The 20,191-nt window shown below is 39.0% G+C and overlaps 1 protein-coding gene across 1 annotated transcript; it reads left to right on the forward strand.

The window, feature by feature from the left end:
- The first annotated feature begins 16,465 nt into the window (after nt 1-16,465).
- Nucleotides 16,466-16,907, forward strand: LOC119050184 (high mobility group protein B3-like). Its single transcript, XM_037146365.2, has one exon. The coding sequence runs from the start codon at nt 16,488-16,490 to the stop codon at nt 16,890-16,892; it is 405 nt and encodes a 134-aa protein (XP_037002260.2). The 5' UTR covers nt 16,466-16,487; the 3' UTR covers nt 16,893-16,907.
- The last annotated feature ends 3,284 nt before the right edge of the window (nt 16,908-20,191 follow it).

A 20,191-nucleotide genomic window follows, 5' to 3' on the forward strand; every position in this document is an offset into this window, starting at 1 on the left:
GTTGGCCCAATACCCACAAATCAATAAATGTGATACATCACATAAGGAACACTGAAGGACAAAAACCCATGATCAACATGGATGGAACTGGAGAATATTATGCTTAGAGAAATAAGCCAGTCAGTGAAAGACAAATACCATATGGTCTCACCTATAAGAGGAATCTAATGAACATAATAGAACCTTATGTTTCCAAAGGTGTGGAAACATGGAACAGACAGACGGTTACCAGAGGGGAGGAGAGATGGGGATAATGGTGGAAAGAAGGGGAAGGGACTAGACAAAGAACATGTATGAATGACCTACATACATGGACAACATTGTGGTAATTGACTGTGGGGGGAGGGGGTGGGATGGGTGGAGAAGGGCAAAGGGGGAAAAATTGGGACAACTGTAATAGAATAACAATAAAAAATTATTTAAAACCCCATGATCATATCAATAGATAGAAAAAAGCATTTGATGAAAATCAGCACCTATTTATGATGAAATCTATCAGCAAAGTGGAAATAAAGGGAGCACACATCAACGTAATACAGGCTGTGTGTGACAAACCCACAACCAACATCATACTCAATGGGCAAAAACTACAGGCATTCCTCTTAACATAAAGAATGAGACAGGGATGTCTGCTTTCACCTCTTTTATTCAACATAGTACTGTAAATCCTAGCCACAGGAATCAGACAAAAAGAAAAAATAAAAGGCATTATATTGGAAAAAAGAAGTAAAAAAACTACTGTTAAATGAATTCAGTAAAGGAGGAAGATACAAAATAAATATTCAGAAATCAGTTGCATTTTTAAAAAATATATTTTATTAATTATGCCATTACAGTTGTTCTATTTCCCCCCTTCATTCCCCTCCACCCTGCATACCCCTCCCCCACCATTCCCCCCTTTTAGTTTATGACCACGTGTCTCAAGTTCTTTAGATTCTATATTTCCCATACTATTATTGCCCTCCCCCTATCTATTTTCTACCTACCATCTATGCTACTTATTTTCTGTACCTTCTCCCCCCTTCTCCTTCTCCCACTCCCCTGTTGCTAACCCTCCATGTGATCTTCATTTCTATGGTTCTGCTCCTTATATAGCTGTCCTCTTAGTTTGCTTTTGTTTTAGGTGTGGTTGTTAATAACTATGAGTTTGCTGTCCTTTCACTGTTCATATTTTTTATCTTCTTTTTCTTAGGTAAGTCCCTTTAGCCTTTCATATAATAAGAACTTGGTGATGATGAACTCCTTGAATTTGATCTTATCTGAGAAGCACTTTATCTGCCCTTCCATTCTAAATGAAAGCTTTGCTGGATAGAGCAATCTTGGTTGTAGGTCTTTGGATTTCATGACTTGGAATACTTCTTTCCAGCTCCTTTTTGCCTGTAAGGTCTCTTTTGAGAAATCCGCTGACAGGCTGATGGGAACTCCTTTGTAGGTGACTGTCCCCTTATCTCTTGCTGCTTCTAGGATTCTCTCCTTCATTTTAATCTTGGCTAATGTAATTATGATGTGCCTTGGTGTGTTCCTTCTTGGGTCCAACTTCTTTGGGACTCTCTGAGCTTCCTGGATTTCCTGGAAGTCTATTTCCTTTGCCAGATTGGGGAAGTTCTCCTTTATTATTTGTTCAAATAAGTTTTCCACTCATGGCTGTTCCTCTTCCCCTTCTGGTACCCCTATAATTCAAATGTTGGAATGTTTAAAGATGTCCTAGAGATTCCTTAGCCTCTCCTCATTTTTTTGAATTCTTGTTTCTTCATCCTTTTCTGTTTGGTGATTTTTTTCCCTCCTTCTGGTCCACTCCTTTGATTTGAGTCCCAGTTTCCTTTCCATTACTATTGGTTTCCTGTGTATTTCCCTTCATTTCAATTAGTTTAGCTTCCATATGTTCCTCTAATTTGTGACTAAAATCAACCAGTTCTGTGAACATCCTGATCACCAGTGTTTTGAATTGTGCCTCTGAAAGTTTGGCTATTTCTTGATTGCTTAGATTTATCGGCTCCGGGGCTCTGAGTTGTTCTTGAGCTGTGTTTTGATCTGTTCAAGCCTGTTACGTATGAGGAGCAGAGCCTTATTTGCTCACCAGGGCGGGGTCACCCAGGTCGCTGATTTGTGATGCTGTATGTGGGGGTGGGGTCAGAGAGTTACAATGGCGGTCCCTTCTGCTGCTTTCTGCTGCTGGGTCCTGTGCGGTCCGTCTCACCACCGCTAGCTCCTTCACCGGTTTATCTGCGTGCAAATGTGTGCCCACAGTCCACCCTCAGTGGGTCCAATGCCTTGTACCCTCAGTGGGTCCACCTGCTTCTCAACACCTGGGATCCACCCATGGCTGCTGGCGCACCAGGGTTGCATGCCTGGGTTGGTCCAGCGGATCTTTCCTGCCCGACTCTGCTCTGCTGCTGGCTCTGCCCCTGTTATGGGTTTGGCTAAAGGGTTCGTTGTTGTCAGACTTCTGTGTAGTTCAATTTTCTGTGGTTTGGCTGCGTTTTTGTTATTAAAACTTTGTTGTTTTTAAACTTGGTTGTGTAAGAAGGTGAAGTGCTTCCACCTCCACCTCCATCTTGGCGAAAGTCATCAGTTGCATTTTTATACACCAATAATGAACTATTAAAAGTGGAAACTAAGAAAACAATTCCATTTACAATTTATTCAAAAAGAGTAAAATAGCCAGAAATAAGTTTAACCAAGAATGTAAATCACTTGTACTTAGAAAATCATAAGACACTCAAGAAAGAAATTGAAGAAGATACAAATAGGTGGAAGCATATACCGTATTCATGAATAGGAAGTATTAACATCATTAAATTGTCATGCTATCCAAAACAATTTACAGATTAAATGCAATTCCTATCAAGATACCAATGGTATATTTCACAGACCCAGAACAAATATTAGAAGAATTTATATGGAAAAGCAAAAGGCCCTGTATAGCAACAGCAATCTTCAGAAAGTAGAACAAAGTTGGAAGAATCCCACTACTTAATATCAAACTATACTACAAGGGTATAGTAATCAAAACAGCATGTACTGGTATAAAAACAGACATATGGATCAATGGGACAGAATAAAGAGCCCAGAAATAAGCCCACGCCTTTTAGTCAATTAATATTTGACAAAGCAGGCAAAAAAAAACATATAATGGGCTAAAGATGGTCTATTCAATAAAGAGTGTTGGAAAAATTGGACAGATACATGCAAAAAGTAAAACTAGATCAACTTTTATTTAATTTATTTTTTATTGATTATGCCATTACAGTTGTTGTATTCCCCCCTTCATTCCCTCCACCATACCCCCCGTCCCCACCATTACCCCCCCTTTAGTTTATGACCATGTGTCTCAAGTTATTTAGATTCTATATTTCCCATGCTATTCTTGCCCTCCCCCATCTATTTTCTATCTACTGTCTATGCTACTTATTTTCTGTACCTTCTCCCCCCTTATCCTCCTCCCACTCCCCTGTTGCTAACCCTCCTTGAGATCTTCATTTCTATGTTTCCACTCCTGATCTAGCTGTCCTCTTAGTTTGCTTTTGTTTTAGGTGTGGTTCTTAATAAGTGTGAGTTTGCTGTCCTTTCACTGCTCATGTTTTTTTAACTTCTTTTTCTTAGGTAAGTCCCTTTAACATTTCATATAATAAGGGCTTGGTGATGATGAACTCCTTGAATTTGATCTTATCTGAGAAGCTCTTTATCTGTCCTTCCATTCTAAGTGAAAGCTTTGCTGGATAGAGCAATCTTGGTTGTAGGTCTTTGGATTTCATGACTTGGAATACCTCTTTCCAGCCCCTTCTTGCCTGTAAGGTCTCTTTTGAGAAATCAGCTGACAGTCTGATGGGAACTCCTTTGCAGGTGACTGTCCCCTTATCTCTTGCTGCTTCTAGGATTCTCTCCTTCATTTTAATCTTGGCTAATGTAATTATGATGTGCCTTGGTGTGTTTCTTCTTGGATCCAACTTCTTTGGGACTGTCTGAGCTTCCTGGATTTCCTGGAAGTCTATTTCCTTTGCCAGATTGGGGAAGTTCTCCTTTATTATTTGTTCAAATAAGTTTTCCACTGGTGGCTGTGCCTTTCCCCCTTCTGGTACCCCTATAATTCGGATGTTGGAGCATTTAAAGATGTCCTAGAGGTTCCTAAGACTCTCCTCATTTTTTTGAATTCTTGCTTCTTCACTCTTTTCTGTTTGGCCATTATTTGCTTTCTTCTGGTCCACTCCATTGATTTGAGTCCCAGTTTCCTTTTCATCACTCTTGGTTTCCTGTGCAATTCCATTCATTTCAATTAGTTTTGCCTTCATATATTTGTCTAATTTGTGGCTATAATCAACCAGTTCTGTGAGGATCCTGATCACCAGTGTTTTAAACTGTGCGTCTGAGAGTTTTGCTATTTTTTCATCACTTAGATTTATAGGCTCTGGGGCTTTGAGTTCTTCTTGAGCCATTTTTGGTCTGTTTGTGCCCGTTAAGTGTGAGGAGCAGAGCCTTGGACTCCCAGGTTGCTGGGTTGTGACGCTGTATGTGGAGGTGGGGTCAGAGCGGGGAAATGGCGGCGACCTCCACTGCCACGTGCCGTGGGGACCCGCTGGGTCCCGGTCCAATCGCCCACTCCCTTGCTTGTCTATCCGCGCACAAATGCAGGACCACAGTCAACCCGCAGCCCTGCTCCCTCGCTGTTTCCCCCGCAGTCGCTGGGTCTCTCACTAGGTCCAACCCTGCGGCTGGATTCCGCGAGCCTGAGTTCATCTGACCGAGTTTTCCTGTGCTATCCGACTCCGCCAGCTGCTGGTTTCGCCCCTTACTGGTCAGGCTGAAGAATTTGTTGTTATCAGATTTCCAAAAAGTTCAATTTTCTGTATTCTGGCTGTGTTTTCTGTTGCTAATATTTAGTTGTTTCTAAACTTGGTTGTGTGAGAAGGCGCAGCATCTCCACCTATGCCTCCATCTTGGCAGAAGTCCCAGTAGATCAACTTTTATGCCATAAGCAAGAATAAGCTCAAAATGGATTAAAGACTTATATGTCATAGAAGAAACCAGAAAAATCCTAGAAGAAAACATAAGCAGTAAGATCCAGGACATCTCTAATAGCAATATTTTTTCTGTTACATATCCTTGAGCAAGGATAAAAAAAGAAAAAAATGAACAAATGGGACTACATCAAACTAAAGAGTGTTCTCATAGCATAGGAAACGATCAATAAAATGAAAAGAGCCCTGACTGGTACAGTTCAGTGGATTGAGTGCCAGCCTGCGAATCAAAGGGTCACTTTTTTGGTTCCCAGTTGGGGCACATGCCTGGGTTGCAGGCCTGGTGCCCGGTGTGGGACACGTGATAGGCAACCACATATTGATGTTGCTCTCTCTCTCTCCCTTCTCCTTCTAAAAATAAATAAATAAAATGCTTTTAAAAAATGAAAAAACAGCCCTCTGGATGAGAGAACATATTTGCTCATATATCTGATAAGGTGTAAATATTCAAACTTATAAAGATCTTATAAAACACAACACTAAATAATTCAATTAAGAAATGGGCATGCATGAAAGACCCATGGACATGAACAATTGTGAAGAGACTGATTATGGAAGTGGTGGGCTGGCTGCGTAGAAGGGGAAAAAGTCGACAATGTGATAACATTAATAAAATAAAATCAATAAATATTTTTAAAATGGGTAAAAGACCTGACTAGACAGTTCTCCAAAGAGGACATGCATATGGGCTATGGACTTATGAAAAAAGGCTTCCCTAATAATCAGAGAAATGCAAATGAAAACCACAATGAGATACCACCTCATGCCTGTCAGAATAGCTATCATCAGTAAATCAAGAAACAGCAAGTGTTGGTGAGGATGTGGAGAGAGGCAACTGTCATGCACTGTTAGTGAAAATGCAAACTAGTGTAGCCACTGTGGAAAACAGTATGGAGTTTTCCCCCAAAATTAAAAATGGAACTGTCTTATGACCCAGCACTATTACTTCTTGGAACTTATCTAAAGAAACCTGAAACACTAATTTGAAAGAATATATGCACCCCAGTGTTCATTGCTGCTTTATTTACAATAGTCAATATTTAGAAGCATCCCAAATGTCCCTCAGTTGATGAGTGGATAAAAAAGCAATGGTACATTTACACAATGGAGTACCACTTGGCCACATAAAAGAAAATTTTACCCTTTGTAACAGCATGGATGGACCTGGAGAGCATTGTGCTAAGTGAAATAAGCCAGTCAGAGAAAGACAAGTACCATATGATTTTACTCATATGTTGAATCTAAAGAAGAAACTGAACTAACAAGAAAAAGAGAGACAGACTCATAGAGAGCTGGCTAACAGCTTTGAGTGGGGGGCCTGGGGGTGTAGGGATTGAGCAAAAAAAAGAGAGAAAAAATCATGGACACAAACAACAGTGTGGTGATTGTGGGGGAGGGGGAAGGAAGGTATGTGGAGGCAGAAGAGGGTATGGCAGGATAAATGGTGACACAAAAAAATTTAAAAATAAGAAATATTAGTATAGAAATTTAAATAAACAGAGTATATATCACAACTAAGTGGGATTCATCCCAGGATTACAAGGTTGTTTTAAAATCTCCAAATCAAGGTACTACATCACCTCAATAAGGAAAAACAAACGTGATCACCTTAGTAGATAAAGGGTTTTGATCCAATTCACCTATCTCTTAAAGATAAAAACATTCAACAAAGCAGCAATTGAAGGAAACTTTCTCAACCTGATGAAGGATATAATCTGTGAAAATCCCACAACTAACATCATATTTAATAGTGAAAGATTGAAAGCTTTTGCCCAAAGATCAGAAATGTAATATGAATGTCTGCTGTCATCACTTCTACTCAACATTTTTAATTGAAATATATGGACATATAACATTGTGTAAATTTAAGGTGTATAACATGTTGATTTGATTCATAATGATTGCCACCATAAGCAATAGTTAGCATTTCTATCACATCACATATTTGTCATTTCCTTTTGCATTGGGAATAATTAAGATAGCAAGTTAGATAATCATAATACAAAATTATTGTCTATATTTACTGTACTGTGTATTAGAACTGCAGGACCTATTTATCTACCAGTTGCAATTTTGTACCCTCAAACCATATCTCTTTTATTCAACATTGTATTGACAGTTCTAACCAGGACTTTGGCAAGAAAAAAGGGGGATTCAGATGGGAAATGAAGAAGTAAATAAAACTCTTCCTATTTGCAGTTACCATGATGTTGTATGTTGAGAAATCCTGAGGACTACACTGATAACCTACTAAAACTAATAAATGAATTCAGCAAAGTTGTGGGCACAGGGCCAATATATAAAAATTACTTGTATTTCTATATTCTAGCAATGAACAAGTCAAAAATGAAATTAAGAAAATGATTCCACTTCCGCCAAGATGGAGGGTAGGTGGAAACACTGTACCTTCTCTCACAACCAAGTTTAAAGATAACAAAGTTTTAGTAACAAAAAACGCAGCCAAAACACAGAAAATTGAACTATATGGAATTCCGACAACAAGGAACCATTCAGCCAGACCGGTAAGAGGGGCGGAGCCAGCAGCGCAGTGGGTTTTGGTAGGAAAGATCCACAGACCCAGGCGCACAGGCAGCAGTGGGTGGATCCCAGGTTTAGGGTAGCAACGGGCGGACCCAGTGAGGGCTTCAGGTGGCAGGCTGACTGCAGTCACACAGTTGCATGCAGATAAACCAGTGAAGGAGTGAGCAGTGAGAAAGACAGTGCAGGCCCCGTGGCAGGAAGCAGCAGGAGGGAGTGCTAGTGCCCCTCTTTGACCCCGCCCTCACATACAGCATCACAAACCAGCGACCTGGGTGGCCCCGCCCTGGTGAACATCTAGGGTGGGGCCTAGACATCAAGGCATGTCATTAAAATGAAAGAGAGAATCATAGAAGCAGCAAGAGGTAAGGGGACAGTCACCTACAAAGGAGTTCCCATCAGACTGTCAGCTGATTTCTCCAAAGAGACCTTACAGGGAAGAAAGGGCTGGAAAGAAGTATTCCAAGTCAAGAAAGACAAGGACCTACATCCAAGATTGTTCTATCCAGCAAAGCTTTCATTTAGAATGGAGGGACAGATGAAGTGTTTCTCAGATAAGATCAAATTCAAGGAGTTCATCATCACCAAGCCCTTATTATATGAAATGTTAAAGGGACTTATCTAGGAAAAAGAAGGTAAAAAATATGAACAGTGAAAGGACAGCAAACTCACAGTTATTAAGAACCACACCTAAAATAAAAGCAAACTAAGCAGACACTAGATCAGGAGGAGAACCATAGAAATGAAGATCACATGGAGAGTTAGCAACAGGGGAGTGGGAGAAGGAGAAGGGGGGAGAAGGTACAGAAAATAAGTAGCATAGACGGTAGGTAGAAAATAGATGGGGGAGGGCAAGAATAGTATGGGAAATATAGAATCTAAAGAACTTGAGACACGTGGTCATAAACTAAATGGGAGGAATGGTAGGGGAGGGGGTGTGCAGGGTGGAGGGGAATAAAGGGGGGAGTAGAACAACTGTAATGGCATAATCAATAAAATATATTAAAAAATAATTCCATTTATTATAGCATCAAGGAGAGTAAAATGCATAGGAATCAATTTAACAAAAGAAGAGCTGACTTTTACACAGAAAACTACAAAATATTGTTGAAAGTAGTTAAAGACCTTAAATATTAAAAATCATCTCATATTTTTAGGTCAGGAAAGTTAGGATTATTAAGATGGTAATACTTCCAAAATTGATCTACATATTCAGCACAATTCTTTATCAAAATCCCACCTGACTTTGTTACCAAATTTGACAAGCGAATCCTAAAACATATCTGTAAATTCAAAGGATCTGGAATAACCAAACAACCTTGCAAAGGATAGACAAAATTTGAGGGTTCACATTTGCTAATTTCAAAACTTATTACAAAAGCTATGTTTTGAAAAACATAGTGATCAACTGAGAGTCCACAAATAAAACCTCACCCTTATGGTCAACTGGTATTCAAAAAGAGTGCCTAGAACAGGGGAAGAATAGTGTTTTCAACAAATGGTGCTGGTACAAACACATATCCACATGCGAAAAAATGAAGTTGGAACGCTACCTCCCACTATACATATAAATTAGCCAAAAATTGATCAAAACTTAAATCTAAGATATAAAATATCCTCTGAACAAAATTGTTGGGAATAGATTATCTAGATTTTACTAAAGAAAAACATCAGTTTTTCAGAGCTGTAAAAAATTAATGGAAGCATTAGTTTCTATCTCTCCAAAAATGTACATTCGTTTTGTCTCTTCATGTTACTTTTGGGAGATCGAGTGTTTACCATTTAGGTCCTTTGCATCTATAAATTCATCATATAGGTTTATCCATGTCTAAAATGGCCATAATTTTTAAATATCATGAAACGTATTAGATACCATCATGCTAATCCTCTTTATGTCAGGGAAAATGGTTCAAGCATAGAGGTAAGTTGAAATTGTGAAATCAAAATTAGATTATAAATAAGCTAGAGTTTTCATAAGAATTTAGAAAGTCATGTTTAATTTGACTGCCTTTTTCTGGTGACATTTTGTTTTGAGTTCTAAAGCTGTCTGATTTCCAAAATTTGCATGGGCACTGTCTGCTGAATGTGCAGATAGCAAAGTTAGATAAATATCAACAATCTTTTATATTTTTTAGTTTCATTATGATCTTCATAGAAATCAGAAGAATGATTTGAAATTGTACTTTTCAAATCAAAGTACTTAAAGCAACCCTTTCAGATGCTGTGATTTGACATATCACTTGATATTCTGTAGAAAGTATGGTCCTTGGTGCAATCTGATAGAATCAGCCCTACACTGTCAGAGGCCAACACATCTTGCACCAAAATTTCCCCTTTTGTTCACCCACAGGACATTCCAGATGCAAAGTCTGAATCAGGAAATGAAATTTTCAAAGGGCATTCAAAAGAATCATATAGTAATACATGTTTGTTTGTGTGATATGTCTAGGCTAACTCAGTGGCCCCCAAATTCATCTGAACATTAGTGTCTCTTTGGAAGATCAAAACTTTTTGATTCATTTATAAGCAGTTATCTGCTCATCCTGGACTTGTGAGAGTCAGTCTCCATAAGTGCTTATGCAACCTCTTCTCTGTCAGGCCCAGTCCCAAATTCTTATCAGTTCATTGTCCAGTATGTTCTGATTCGGTTGTTACTTCCCTAATTCAGTTATATGTGTCCTTCCATCTGTCATGGAAATAACAAGATCTTTCGTTTTCTTTTTTGGTGATTTCTGGGTCACGCTGGGGTTATTATTGCAATCCTTCTCGTTTTCTTTAAACACTTAGAACATCTAGTCACCGTATTCATTACGTTAAAAATTAATGCAGCACTGTCTTCATACAAATCGCAACAACTAATCTGCAGGCAAAAGTAGAGATAGAATGTTACAAATCATGATCGCAATGCACTTAAGTTGCACATGTAAAGTTGCCCACCCCCCACCTACTGATGCAACAATAGATGATCTGTTTTTGTGAGCTGCAAATCATGGTTGTCAACAGCGTGGTCAGGATTAAAAACAATAGTGATGATAGATAGATAAATAATACCATATCCATTGGACACTAAAAACAGCATTGTGTTCAACCCCTATTTTTGGAACCACATTATGGGTTTGGTACCTTTTCCTCAATCATGAACAACTATTGCTGAAAACTGTTTTTTCCAATCCTGGGAAGGAATTTCCTGAGATGCAAAACTTCCAGTGCTAAAACTGGGACAGTACCAAGGAAATAAGGATAATTGGTTGCCTTGTTATGCCTTTAGTACATTTCCAGGGTGCTGACAGGATTGTTTTTGATAGCTTTGTCCAGCTTTTCAGTTGCATTTGGTGGAGAAGATGTGTTAACGTCCTTAATTCATCATGCTGGAAGTAAATCTCCCATACTATGTATTTTACATATTACTTTTAGTGTGTCTCTCTCACTAAAATGTAAACTGCATTGAAATAGGGATTTTTGTTTGTTTTGTTCACTGGTATATCTCCTGTATTTGGCATATCATAGGCACTCAATAATTATTTATGATGAATAAATGAATTAATGACACTTGCAAAAATATGGGGACTAGATTGGAGGAGGGGAAAATTAAATTAGAAAGGCAAGCCTGTTAGCTAGTAGAACTTGTAGATTAGAGATGGTAGAGATGGTGGAGATAATAAAAATGGACTGATTTTAGAAATAATTAGGAGGCAAATTTGCTGTGATTAATGATATAGTAAAGATGATTGAGTGGAGTGAAATAGAGAGTGATGTCAAGGATGACTCCATGATCACTGGCCTGCAGAACTGGGTCACAGAGGTGCCATTCAGTGAATTAGAAAATACCATACTTTGCCACATAGAATGTGCTCTCGTGTATAGTGCACACCCACATTTTTCGCCCAAACTTTCAGGAAAGAAGTTGTGGTTTTGTTTTTTTTAGTTCAATTATTTATTTATATTTAGAAACAAAACTGATTATTGTATTCCAGGGTATTATCTTGCATATAGATATCATTATTGCTTTCTCGAGTTATACTTTCAATGCATAATCATAAATAAAAGAATTAAAAAACATTTATATAGACAGGGAATTAGTACTACCCATCTATAATGTACATCCTTATTTTTCCTTGAAAAACTTGGGCAAAAAGTGTGTATTATGCACAGCAAAATATGGTAGTGGGCTAGTATCATGTTTATATGGAGAAGATCTTGAGTTCTGTTTATGACATAGTGAATTTGAGGTGTCCTTGAGATGAAAGAGAAACTTTAAATAGGCAGTTAGATACACGGTCCTAGAATCCAGAAGAGGTATGTTGACTAGAGACAAAAATGAGTGTATTGTCAATCCCAGTGGGTGGTAAATGAAATGACTGATGTGGATGATTACCAGAGAAGAGGGAGAACAGGGCCTAATATCAATTTGTACTTTGCATGCCCTCAAGTTTTCACTTGTATTAATAAAAGTACTTGATTATCAACTGGAGTCTAAATTAGGATATGAAATCATAATTTTTTAAAGATTTTGAAATGCAACAATTCAAAAAGGTTTTTCGGGTTTTCACCTACTTTTCTTTCACATCCCATTTTTAAAGATAAGACCTGTCTCATGGCAGAGCTTGGTGTCCATTGGTTGTGCTTCAAAAAAATGACTTAGGCCCTGGCTGGCATAGCTCAGTGGATTGAGCGTGGGCCTGCAAACCAAAACATCACTGGTTTGATTCCCAGTCAGGGCACATGCCTGGGTTGCAGGCCATATCCCCAGTATGGGGTGTGCTAGAGGCAACCACACATTGATGTTTCACTCCCTCTCTTTCTCCCTCCCTTCCCCATCTCTCTAAAATAAATACATAAAATCTTTTAAAAAATACTATCATTAAGCTCCTTTTTAAATTTTGTTTTTCAGTTGACATTTAATATTATTTTCTGTTAGTTCCAGGTGTACTATCTGTGGCTCCTGTAAAAGAAATCATTAAAAATTTTCAAGGTGCCAACTGTCCTGTTCCAGTGGGTTTACTTGATAGGTGAGGCAGCACACTAGAGGAGTTCCATCCCTGTAGGAACCACTAGCATGAGAGACACAGAAAGCAAAGGTGAGGTAAGGAGACACTTTCTGTATCTTTGAGTGAGTTCTGGAGCAATAAATGGAAAATGTACATTAATTCTCCCTCTCTCCTTCCCTTCCCCTCTAAAGATAAATAAATAAAATCTTTTAAAAAATGACTTAGCCCTTGTGGGTGGGGCTCATTTAATTGCAGTGCCATCCCATACACCAAAAGTTTGCAGGTTTGATTCAGTCAGGGCACATACCTAGGTTGTGGGCTCAGTCCCCCATTGGGGCATGTCCGGGGATGCAACCCAACCGATAGATGTTTCTCTCTCACATTCTCTTTCTCCCTCCATCCCTCCTTCTCCCCCCTTCCTGTCTCTCTAAAATCAATTAACATAGAATGCCTTGGCTGGTGTGGCTCAGTGGATTGAGTGCTGGCCCGCAAACTAAAATCAATTAACATGTCCTCGGGAGAGGACATGTTAAAAATTGGCTTGTGGTGATTTTATGGAGGATCATGCTTCTGACTTTTAAAGCATTTATCAAGTCTCCCTGACGACTCAACTCAGCACTGTGCTGGGTGCTGTCTGGAAGAGATGTTTACTGCATGTTCTTACTCTTAAGAAAATTTCAAACTATATTGGGAGGAAGAATTGCATTTTAAATTGGGAGAGACTGTAAAGATCACCTAGCCTGATTCCATCATGTTTTTGAGAACATAAAAGTATGTTCCAGAAAGATGAAGTGACTTTTCAATTTCAAAATAAGATAAGAGATTTCATTTTAGAAGCCAGAGTTCTTGATTTCTAGCCTAACCAAGTATACTACTCTTTTTCACTAAGTCATTTATTCATGCAACAAATTTGCACTGAGTGCCTACTATGTGAAAGTACTGTTCTAGGCACTCATAGTAAATCATGCTACTTTTTCATCTGTATTTGTCTCTGGAGAATAATAGTAAGATTCACAATCCTCTCAGCATTCAATGAACAGAGTTGACGGACAACTGAGTGTGGCTTACAGCTGGACCATCCACTTTCAATTTATAGTCATTTATTTTCTTAGTGCCTGAGGGAAGAGGAAATAAGTGGTAGACTAATATATGAAGCAATTAGAGAGTGATATATATCATAGAGTATATAATTACATGCTGAATTGCGTTGCATGTCTCTAAGTGTAAGTGAATTTACAGGAGCCAAGGCTCAGTACAACACAGAAATCTTAGAGAGAAAAAAGTCTTCCAACAATAGTCACATGCTTCTGACTTCTTTGAGTAAGTTCAGCAAATATTTATTGGGCAGGCACTGTCCTAGGTGTCCGAGGTATGAAAAAAAATAAGACATGGTCTCTTTCCTCTCCCAAAGCTCACTGTCTTTTGGGAGAGACAAAAGCACATATGATTTCTTTTTCTAAAGATTTTATTTATTTTTAGAGACAAGGGAAGGGAGGCAAAAAGAGAGACAGAGAAACATCATTGTGTGGCCTTCTCCCATGTGCCCCCCCACCAGGGACCTGGCCCAAAACCCAGGCATGCGCCCCAACTGAGAATGGACCTGGTGACCCCTTGGTTCACAGGCCCACACTCAATCCACTGAGCTACACCAGCCAAGGCACTACATGTAATTTCAATATAATGGTGGTAAATAATGAGAGAGTTCTGGCCAGGATATATGAAAGCAGAGGTGAGCTTAACCGAATCAAAGGGTAAGTAAGGTAAAGCTTCTGAGAATTTCCAGGCTGACACCTGAACTGAATCTTGAAGGCTGCCAGGTCCTAGTTAGTCCAAAAGAGTTGTAAAAGGGTTTTAGGAAGGAAGAACAACCTGACTAAAGAAACAAAGGCCTTTTGTCTTTATCTCACATATCAGAAAAACTGGAAATATTGAATAGCTACTCTTAAATGGAATAAATGTCAAATCACGGGTTTTACACCCCAAACTAGTGCTATGCTATATTGTGTGTTAACTACACTATAATAAATAATAAAAAGAAGAAAAAGACAATTTTCGTCTTTGAGGAACTTAGAATCTGGAGGAAGAAGAAAAAAACAAATAGTAACAACAACAAACCCCTGAAAAAGTTACTTCCATTATCCTTAGTTTACAAATGAGGAAATTAAGGCACAGAGAGGTTAACCTGAAACTAGTTGTGTCTAGGCCATCTGGTTTTTGCCTTCCAGTATGGATTCTATCTCATTGTGAATATTAGTGCTCTACAAAATTTATCTATGTATAATCCCTCTAATTTTTAGATTTATTATAATAACATTTGCTATTAGATCTGTCTGCTCATGTTTTTTAACCAACAGCCAAGAGAAGCAAATATGCTCAAGATCATCCAGGGCCCAATGGCAAAGCCAGTTATTAAAGTAAGTGTCCTCCTAAAACATATGTCTAAGAATAATATTGATCAGAATGAAATCTCTCAAGTACTCAGATGGGATTGATGAAATGCCCAAGTGATATGCTTTTTTCCCCTTGTTTTCAACTTGATGGCTGCAGGTTAATGGTTTTCAAACTTTTTTTTTTTTGTATATCACAGTCTTACCTGGGAAGCTTAAAATATAGTTTCTGGGCCTCATTTCACTCTATGCCAGAATCATTGTAGCAGAGATCAGCTGCTGTGTTCTTAACAAATTCCTGAGATGATTTAATTCCATTCCAATTCCACTTCTCCCATTCTTCATTACATTCTCTCATCCATTGTCCACGATCTTTAAAAATATTTATTGAATACCTACTCTAGTCCAGGCACAGAATTCTATGGGCTGGGAACAGAGCAGTGAACAGGACAAAACAAAGCTCTTATGCAGATGGAGACAGATAAAAACACATAAACATAAGAGTAAGAGTCAGTTAGCAGTGATAAAGAGCTTGACTAATGGGGTCAAAACAAATATACACTGATACAAGGTTCTTCCTCTTCCTAGCGGTGTGACCTTGGGCAAGTTACTTAATTGCTCAACAGTCTCTCTTCCTCTGCAAAAATCTGACTAATAATATTCCCTGCCTCAAGGGGCTGTTGTAAGGGTTGAATAAGATAATGTGCATAAGGTACTTAGCATGGTGCTTAGCCCGGTGCTTAGCTCATTTCCCAAAGACAGTTAGCTCTTATTATTTTGCAAGTACCGGCACTATAAAGTTTAATTACTTCTCCGGTATTGCCATCAATATGGAGTTCAGTTTCTGGGTTTATTCAACATTCAACAAACATTTTAGAGATGTCCACATGCCTCTAAAGCATTTCCCCTGCCACAGTAGTACATTTTCTGGGCAGTTTTTGTACCATACCCAGTTTCAAATTGCTAAACAAGGGAGATACATTAACAACAAAGTCTCCCAGAGACCCCAGCTCCTCAGTTAGGTATCTGAGTAGCTCTATAGGCTGGACAGAGTTAAGAATGTTATGAAACCTTACCAATATAGTAAGTGGAAGTTAAAATAAATGACAACCACAAAAACTAAATAGAAGAGCATAGGGGCCAAGTGCTGGGAACCAACATCAGCAGGTAGATCTATCAAGTGTTATGGCTGTTAAGGATACAAAAAAAAAATCTGGCCTTATATTTGTTGGGGCAAAACCATTTCCATATGTTATCATCTGTTCTTGTGCCCCCAAACAAATTTGCAAGTAATATTAATCTCATTTGACTGATGTGTAAACTAAGGCCCAAAGAAATCAAATGAATAGCACAAGGTCATTCTGCTAGTTAGTGGAAGGCCAGTGCCTCAAACCCAGGTCTTCTGATTCTTATGCAGCATCTCACGCACACACACAAAAAAAAAAACAAAAAAAACCCAGAAATTTATTTTGTCACAAAAACATTTAAAATGCGAGGCATCTCTCGTGGAGGCAGCTAACGCGAGGCTGGCGCCCAGACTAGCGAACAATACAGTCAGGATGGCTAAAGGTGATCCCAAGAAGCCAAAGGGCAAGATGTCTGCTTATGCCTTCTTTGTGCAGACATGCAGAGAGGAACATGAGAAGAAAAACCCAGAGATTCCTGTCAATTTTGCAGAATTTTCCAAGAAGTGCTCTGAGAGGTGGAAGACAATGTCGGGGAAAGAGAAATCTAAATTTGATGAGATGGCAAAGGCAGATAAAGTACGCTATGATCGGGAAATGGAAGACTATGGGCCAGCCAAAGGAGGCAAGAAGAAGAAGGACCCCAATGCCCCCAAAAGGCCACCGTCTGGATTCTTCCTATTCTGTTCAGAATTCTGGCCCAAGATCAAATCCACAAACCCTGGCATTTCTATTGGAGATGTGGCAAAGAAACTGGGAGAGATGTGGAATAACTTGTGACAGTGAAAAGCAACCTTACAACAATAATGCTGCAAAGCTGAAGGAGAAGTATGAGAAGGATGTCGCTGACTATAAGTCTAAAGGAAAATTTGATGGTGCAAAGGGTCCCGCTAAAGTTGCTCGGAAAAAGGTGGAAGAGGAAGACGAAGAAGATGAGGAAGAAGAGGAGGAGGAAGAGGAGGAAGAGGAGGAGGAGGAATTAAAAAAAACTGTTTATCTGTCAAAAAATTTTAAATGCTTAATCCCCCCACTTTAGAAATAAAGAATAAGAAATATAAAATATATCCAATGTACAAAATGCAAATAGACTTTAGTTACATTTAAGTGCCATTTACAGCACTTGTTTTTCAACTAGTTACAGTGTAATTTTACACTTGTTTATGTGATTACTTGATTAAGATTTGTCTCTGCCACTACACCAAGATGGACCCTGCCTGTTTTCATCTAACACATACTTGATGAATGAATAAATGATGCATTGGTGTTGATTACTGCCAGAAGGGAAGTCATAGACCTGTAGGTAGATTTAGCCTTTGCTCTAAGCAGGAGCAGAAATGCTAGTGGCATTTTACACAGAAATACCAAAGATGGAAAAAGGAATTACCTTTTAGTTGCTGGACAGGATGAATTTGCTTGTATTGAACTTAGTGATTTAAGCTCAAGGACAGGCTGATCTAAGAAGAGCAGATGCAGTTGCTAAGCAGTTGTCTGCAGGATTCAGTGTAGTCAAGAGATTGTATCAATTCTACGAAAAAGAATGGAGGGCAGCTGCTTAATATGTGGCCCTGAACAATATGCATCAAAGTAACTAGCCAGTTTAAGAAGGCCGATTTCTGCACCCAAACATTTAGAATGAGGGTGCAAAGTCTGTATGTTTAACAAAGCTTCTCAAGTAATTCTCACTTCCACAGTTTAAGAATTCCTGGGGTGAAATAACAATAGAGCAGCAGAGGGTCTAAAACTAGGTCTACAGTAAAGCCAGCATTATAAAGTAAGAAGGGAAACCTACAAAAGAGACTGAAATCACACCTACAGAGAGCCAGAGTTAGAGTCCTTGTTACAAACTGAGAAAGGTGAAAGTTTAAGAACAAGTAAACAGCCAAAAAGTGTTCAACACAACAGACATATCAAGAATGAAGGTGGAGAAAAGGTCCGAAGATGGAATCCAGATTTTGGGGGAGCCTAGACCTGTCCTGCAAGACCCAACTCAAAACATTTCCTTTCCAAGAAGGTATTTCCTGCTCTGCTGGACAAAGTTCATCGATCTTTGTAGTATCTTCTTCTATTACACCATTTTACCTACTGTAATGCAATTCTGTTTTCTTCCCCATTACAAATACCTGATTTTCTACCTCAGACTGAGAATTTCTTGAAGACATAAAATGTGTCTCATTCCTTTTCGAATCACCAATGTCTGGCATAATACCTAGCACACAGAAAATATCTGCAAATGTCTGCTGAATAAGTGATGGGAGAGCAATTGGAAGCAAAGAATACAATCTGGCAGTGAAGGTAGAGGAATCCTATGTGCTTAAAGGCAAATAAGAGCTGGGCAATTTGTGCTACTGGAGCTGGGAACAAGTTGGAAATCAGTTCTTCCAGAGTACAGAAAAAAATGTGATTAAAACCACAGCTCTGGCTTTAAAGAGTAGAAGGACAATAATTTTCCTGAGTCTTGAAGGAAGCAAAAGAAAATAGGTGTACAATATATGAGGTCTGTCCGGAAAAAGACCAACCATTTTGAATATAATAAGAATAGTTCATGTGACATTGTTGTAACCTGGCAACCAAGGAAAGTGGACTGGAATGTGCATGCGTGAACAATGACAACTTCACTGAACTAGGCAATGGAGGTGGTGGACACCCTTCAGTGAGGTGAGCATGTGTACTGTGTGGCTGTCACATCCAAAATGACTGCGAATAGATTCACAAGTCTATATCAAATTTTGCATTAAGCTTGAACATTCCCTCTTCAGAAACTATCCAGATGATTCAGAAGGCCGAAGCTATGGGCAATGAGTGATTGGCTGCTTCATCATGACAATGCTCCTGCTCATGCATCATGCATTGTGCTGAGTGTTTTGATAAAACATCAAATCACCCAGGTGACTCAGCCCCACTACAGCCCAGATTTGGTGCCCTGTGACTTGTGGCTTTTCCCAAAACTAAAATCACCTTTGAAAGGAAAGAGATTTCAGACCATTGATGAGATTCAGGAAAATACGACGGGGCCACTGATGGCAGTGGGAGAACTGTGTGGTCCCAAGGTGCCTGCTTTCAAGGGGATTGAGGTGCCATTGTCCTATGTACAGTATTTCCTGTACCTTGTATCTTCTTCAGTAAATGTCTTTTTTTCATATGACATGCAGAGATGCTTTCTGGGCAGACCTCTTATAGCTTAGCTCAGATGGCCCTACTCTAAGTCAGGAAGATAAGGTCTTTGCTGAGAATGAGGTACAAAAAATGGGATCTAGAGCTTGAAGAAAAAGACTGGAAGAATGCTGGTGGGAGTGTACTGGCGACTCAATAAGAGATTAAGAGATCCTGTGCTAAGGTCCTCAGCATTATCTTTTTTATCTCTCCTCAGGCATTGATAAGAGCCTGCTATCTCAATCCGACTCCTTTCTGTAGCCCTTGAAAGAACAGGCCGCATCTTATCAATTGTGCTAATTGGAACTGGCCAGCAGACATGGGGACTGAAAGTAACTAGAGTCACTCTTCTCTTCCTCTTCTGAACTTCATGCACTTCCTTTCAAACTTTCAAGGCACTTATGACAATGCATCTCCTATGATAGCTATTTGTGTTTTCCTTGTTAGACTAAAGAGGTGAGGGCAAACGCTGTGTCTTATTCTGTGTGCAATGTACCTTACCATAGTGCTTTGCACATAATAGGCAGAGAATGTCTGTTTCAGGCAAACAACTCTGGTATAGCATTTATCACTACGTACTGAATTTAGTTATTTTAAATTTTTAAAAATTGATGAGCGATTGAGAGATTTGTTGTTCTACTTATTTATGCCCTCACTGGTTGATTCTTGTATGTGCCCTGACTGGGTATTGAACCCATAACTTTGGTGTATCAGGACAATGCTGTAAGCAACTGAACTACCCAGCAAAGACCATACTGTATTTGTTTGCTTGCTTGTGTGCCTTTATAGAACGTGAGCTTAAGGTCAGGAATTGAGTCAATGTATGTCTCTCTCATGTTTGAAAATTAGTACTTTTGCAGATGTTTATTGAATCAAATTTTGTAGAAATGAATGCATGGATCATGCGATGAATCAAAAAATAGTAAAAT

Source organism: Artibeus jamaicensis, unplaced genomic scaffold (genome assembly GCF_021234435.1).
Source record: "Artibeus jamaicensis isolate MK-2021 breed Jamaican fruit bat unplaced genomic scaffold, CSHL_Jam_final contig_240, whole genome shotgun sequence".
In the NCBI taxonomy this organism is placed as follows: Eukaryota; Metazoa; Chordata; class Mammalia; order Chiroptera; family Phyllostomidae; genus Artibeus; species Artibeus jamaicensis.

Coding starts and splice junctions, on each gene's coding strand:
- LOC119050184 (XM_037146365.2), top strand. CDS start 16,488: ATGGCTAAAGGTGATCCCAAGAAGCCAAAGGGCAAGATGTCTGCTTAT.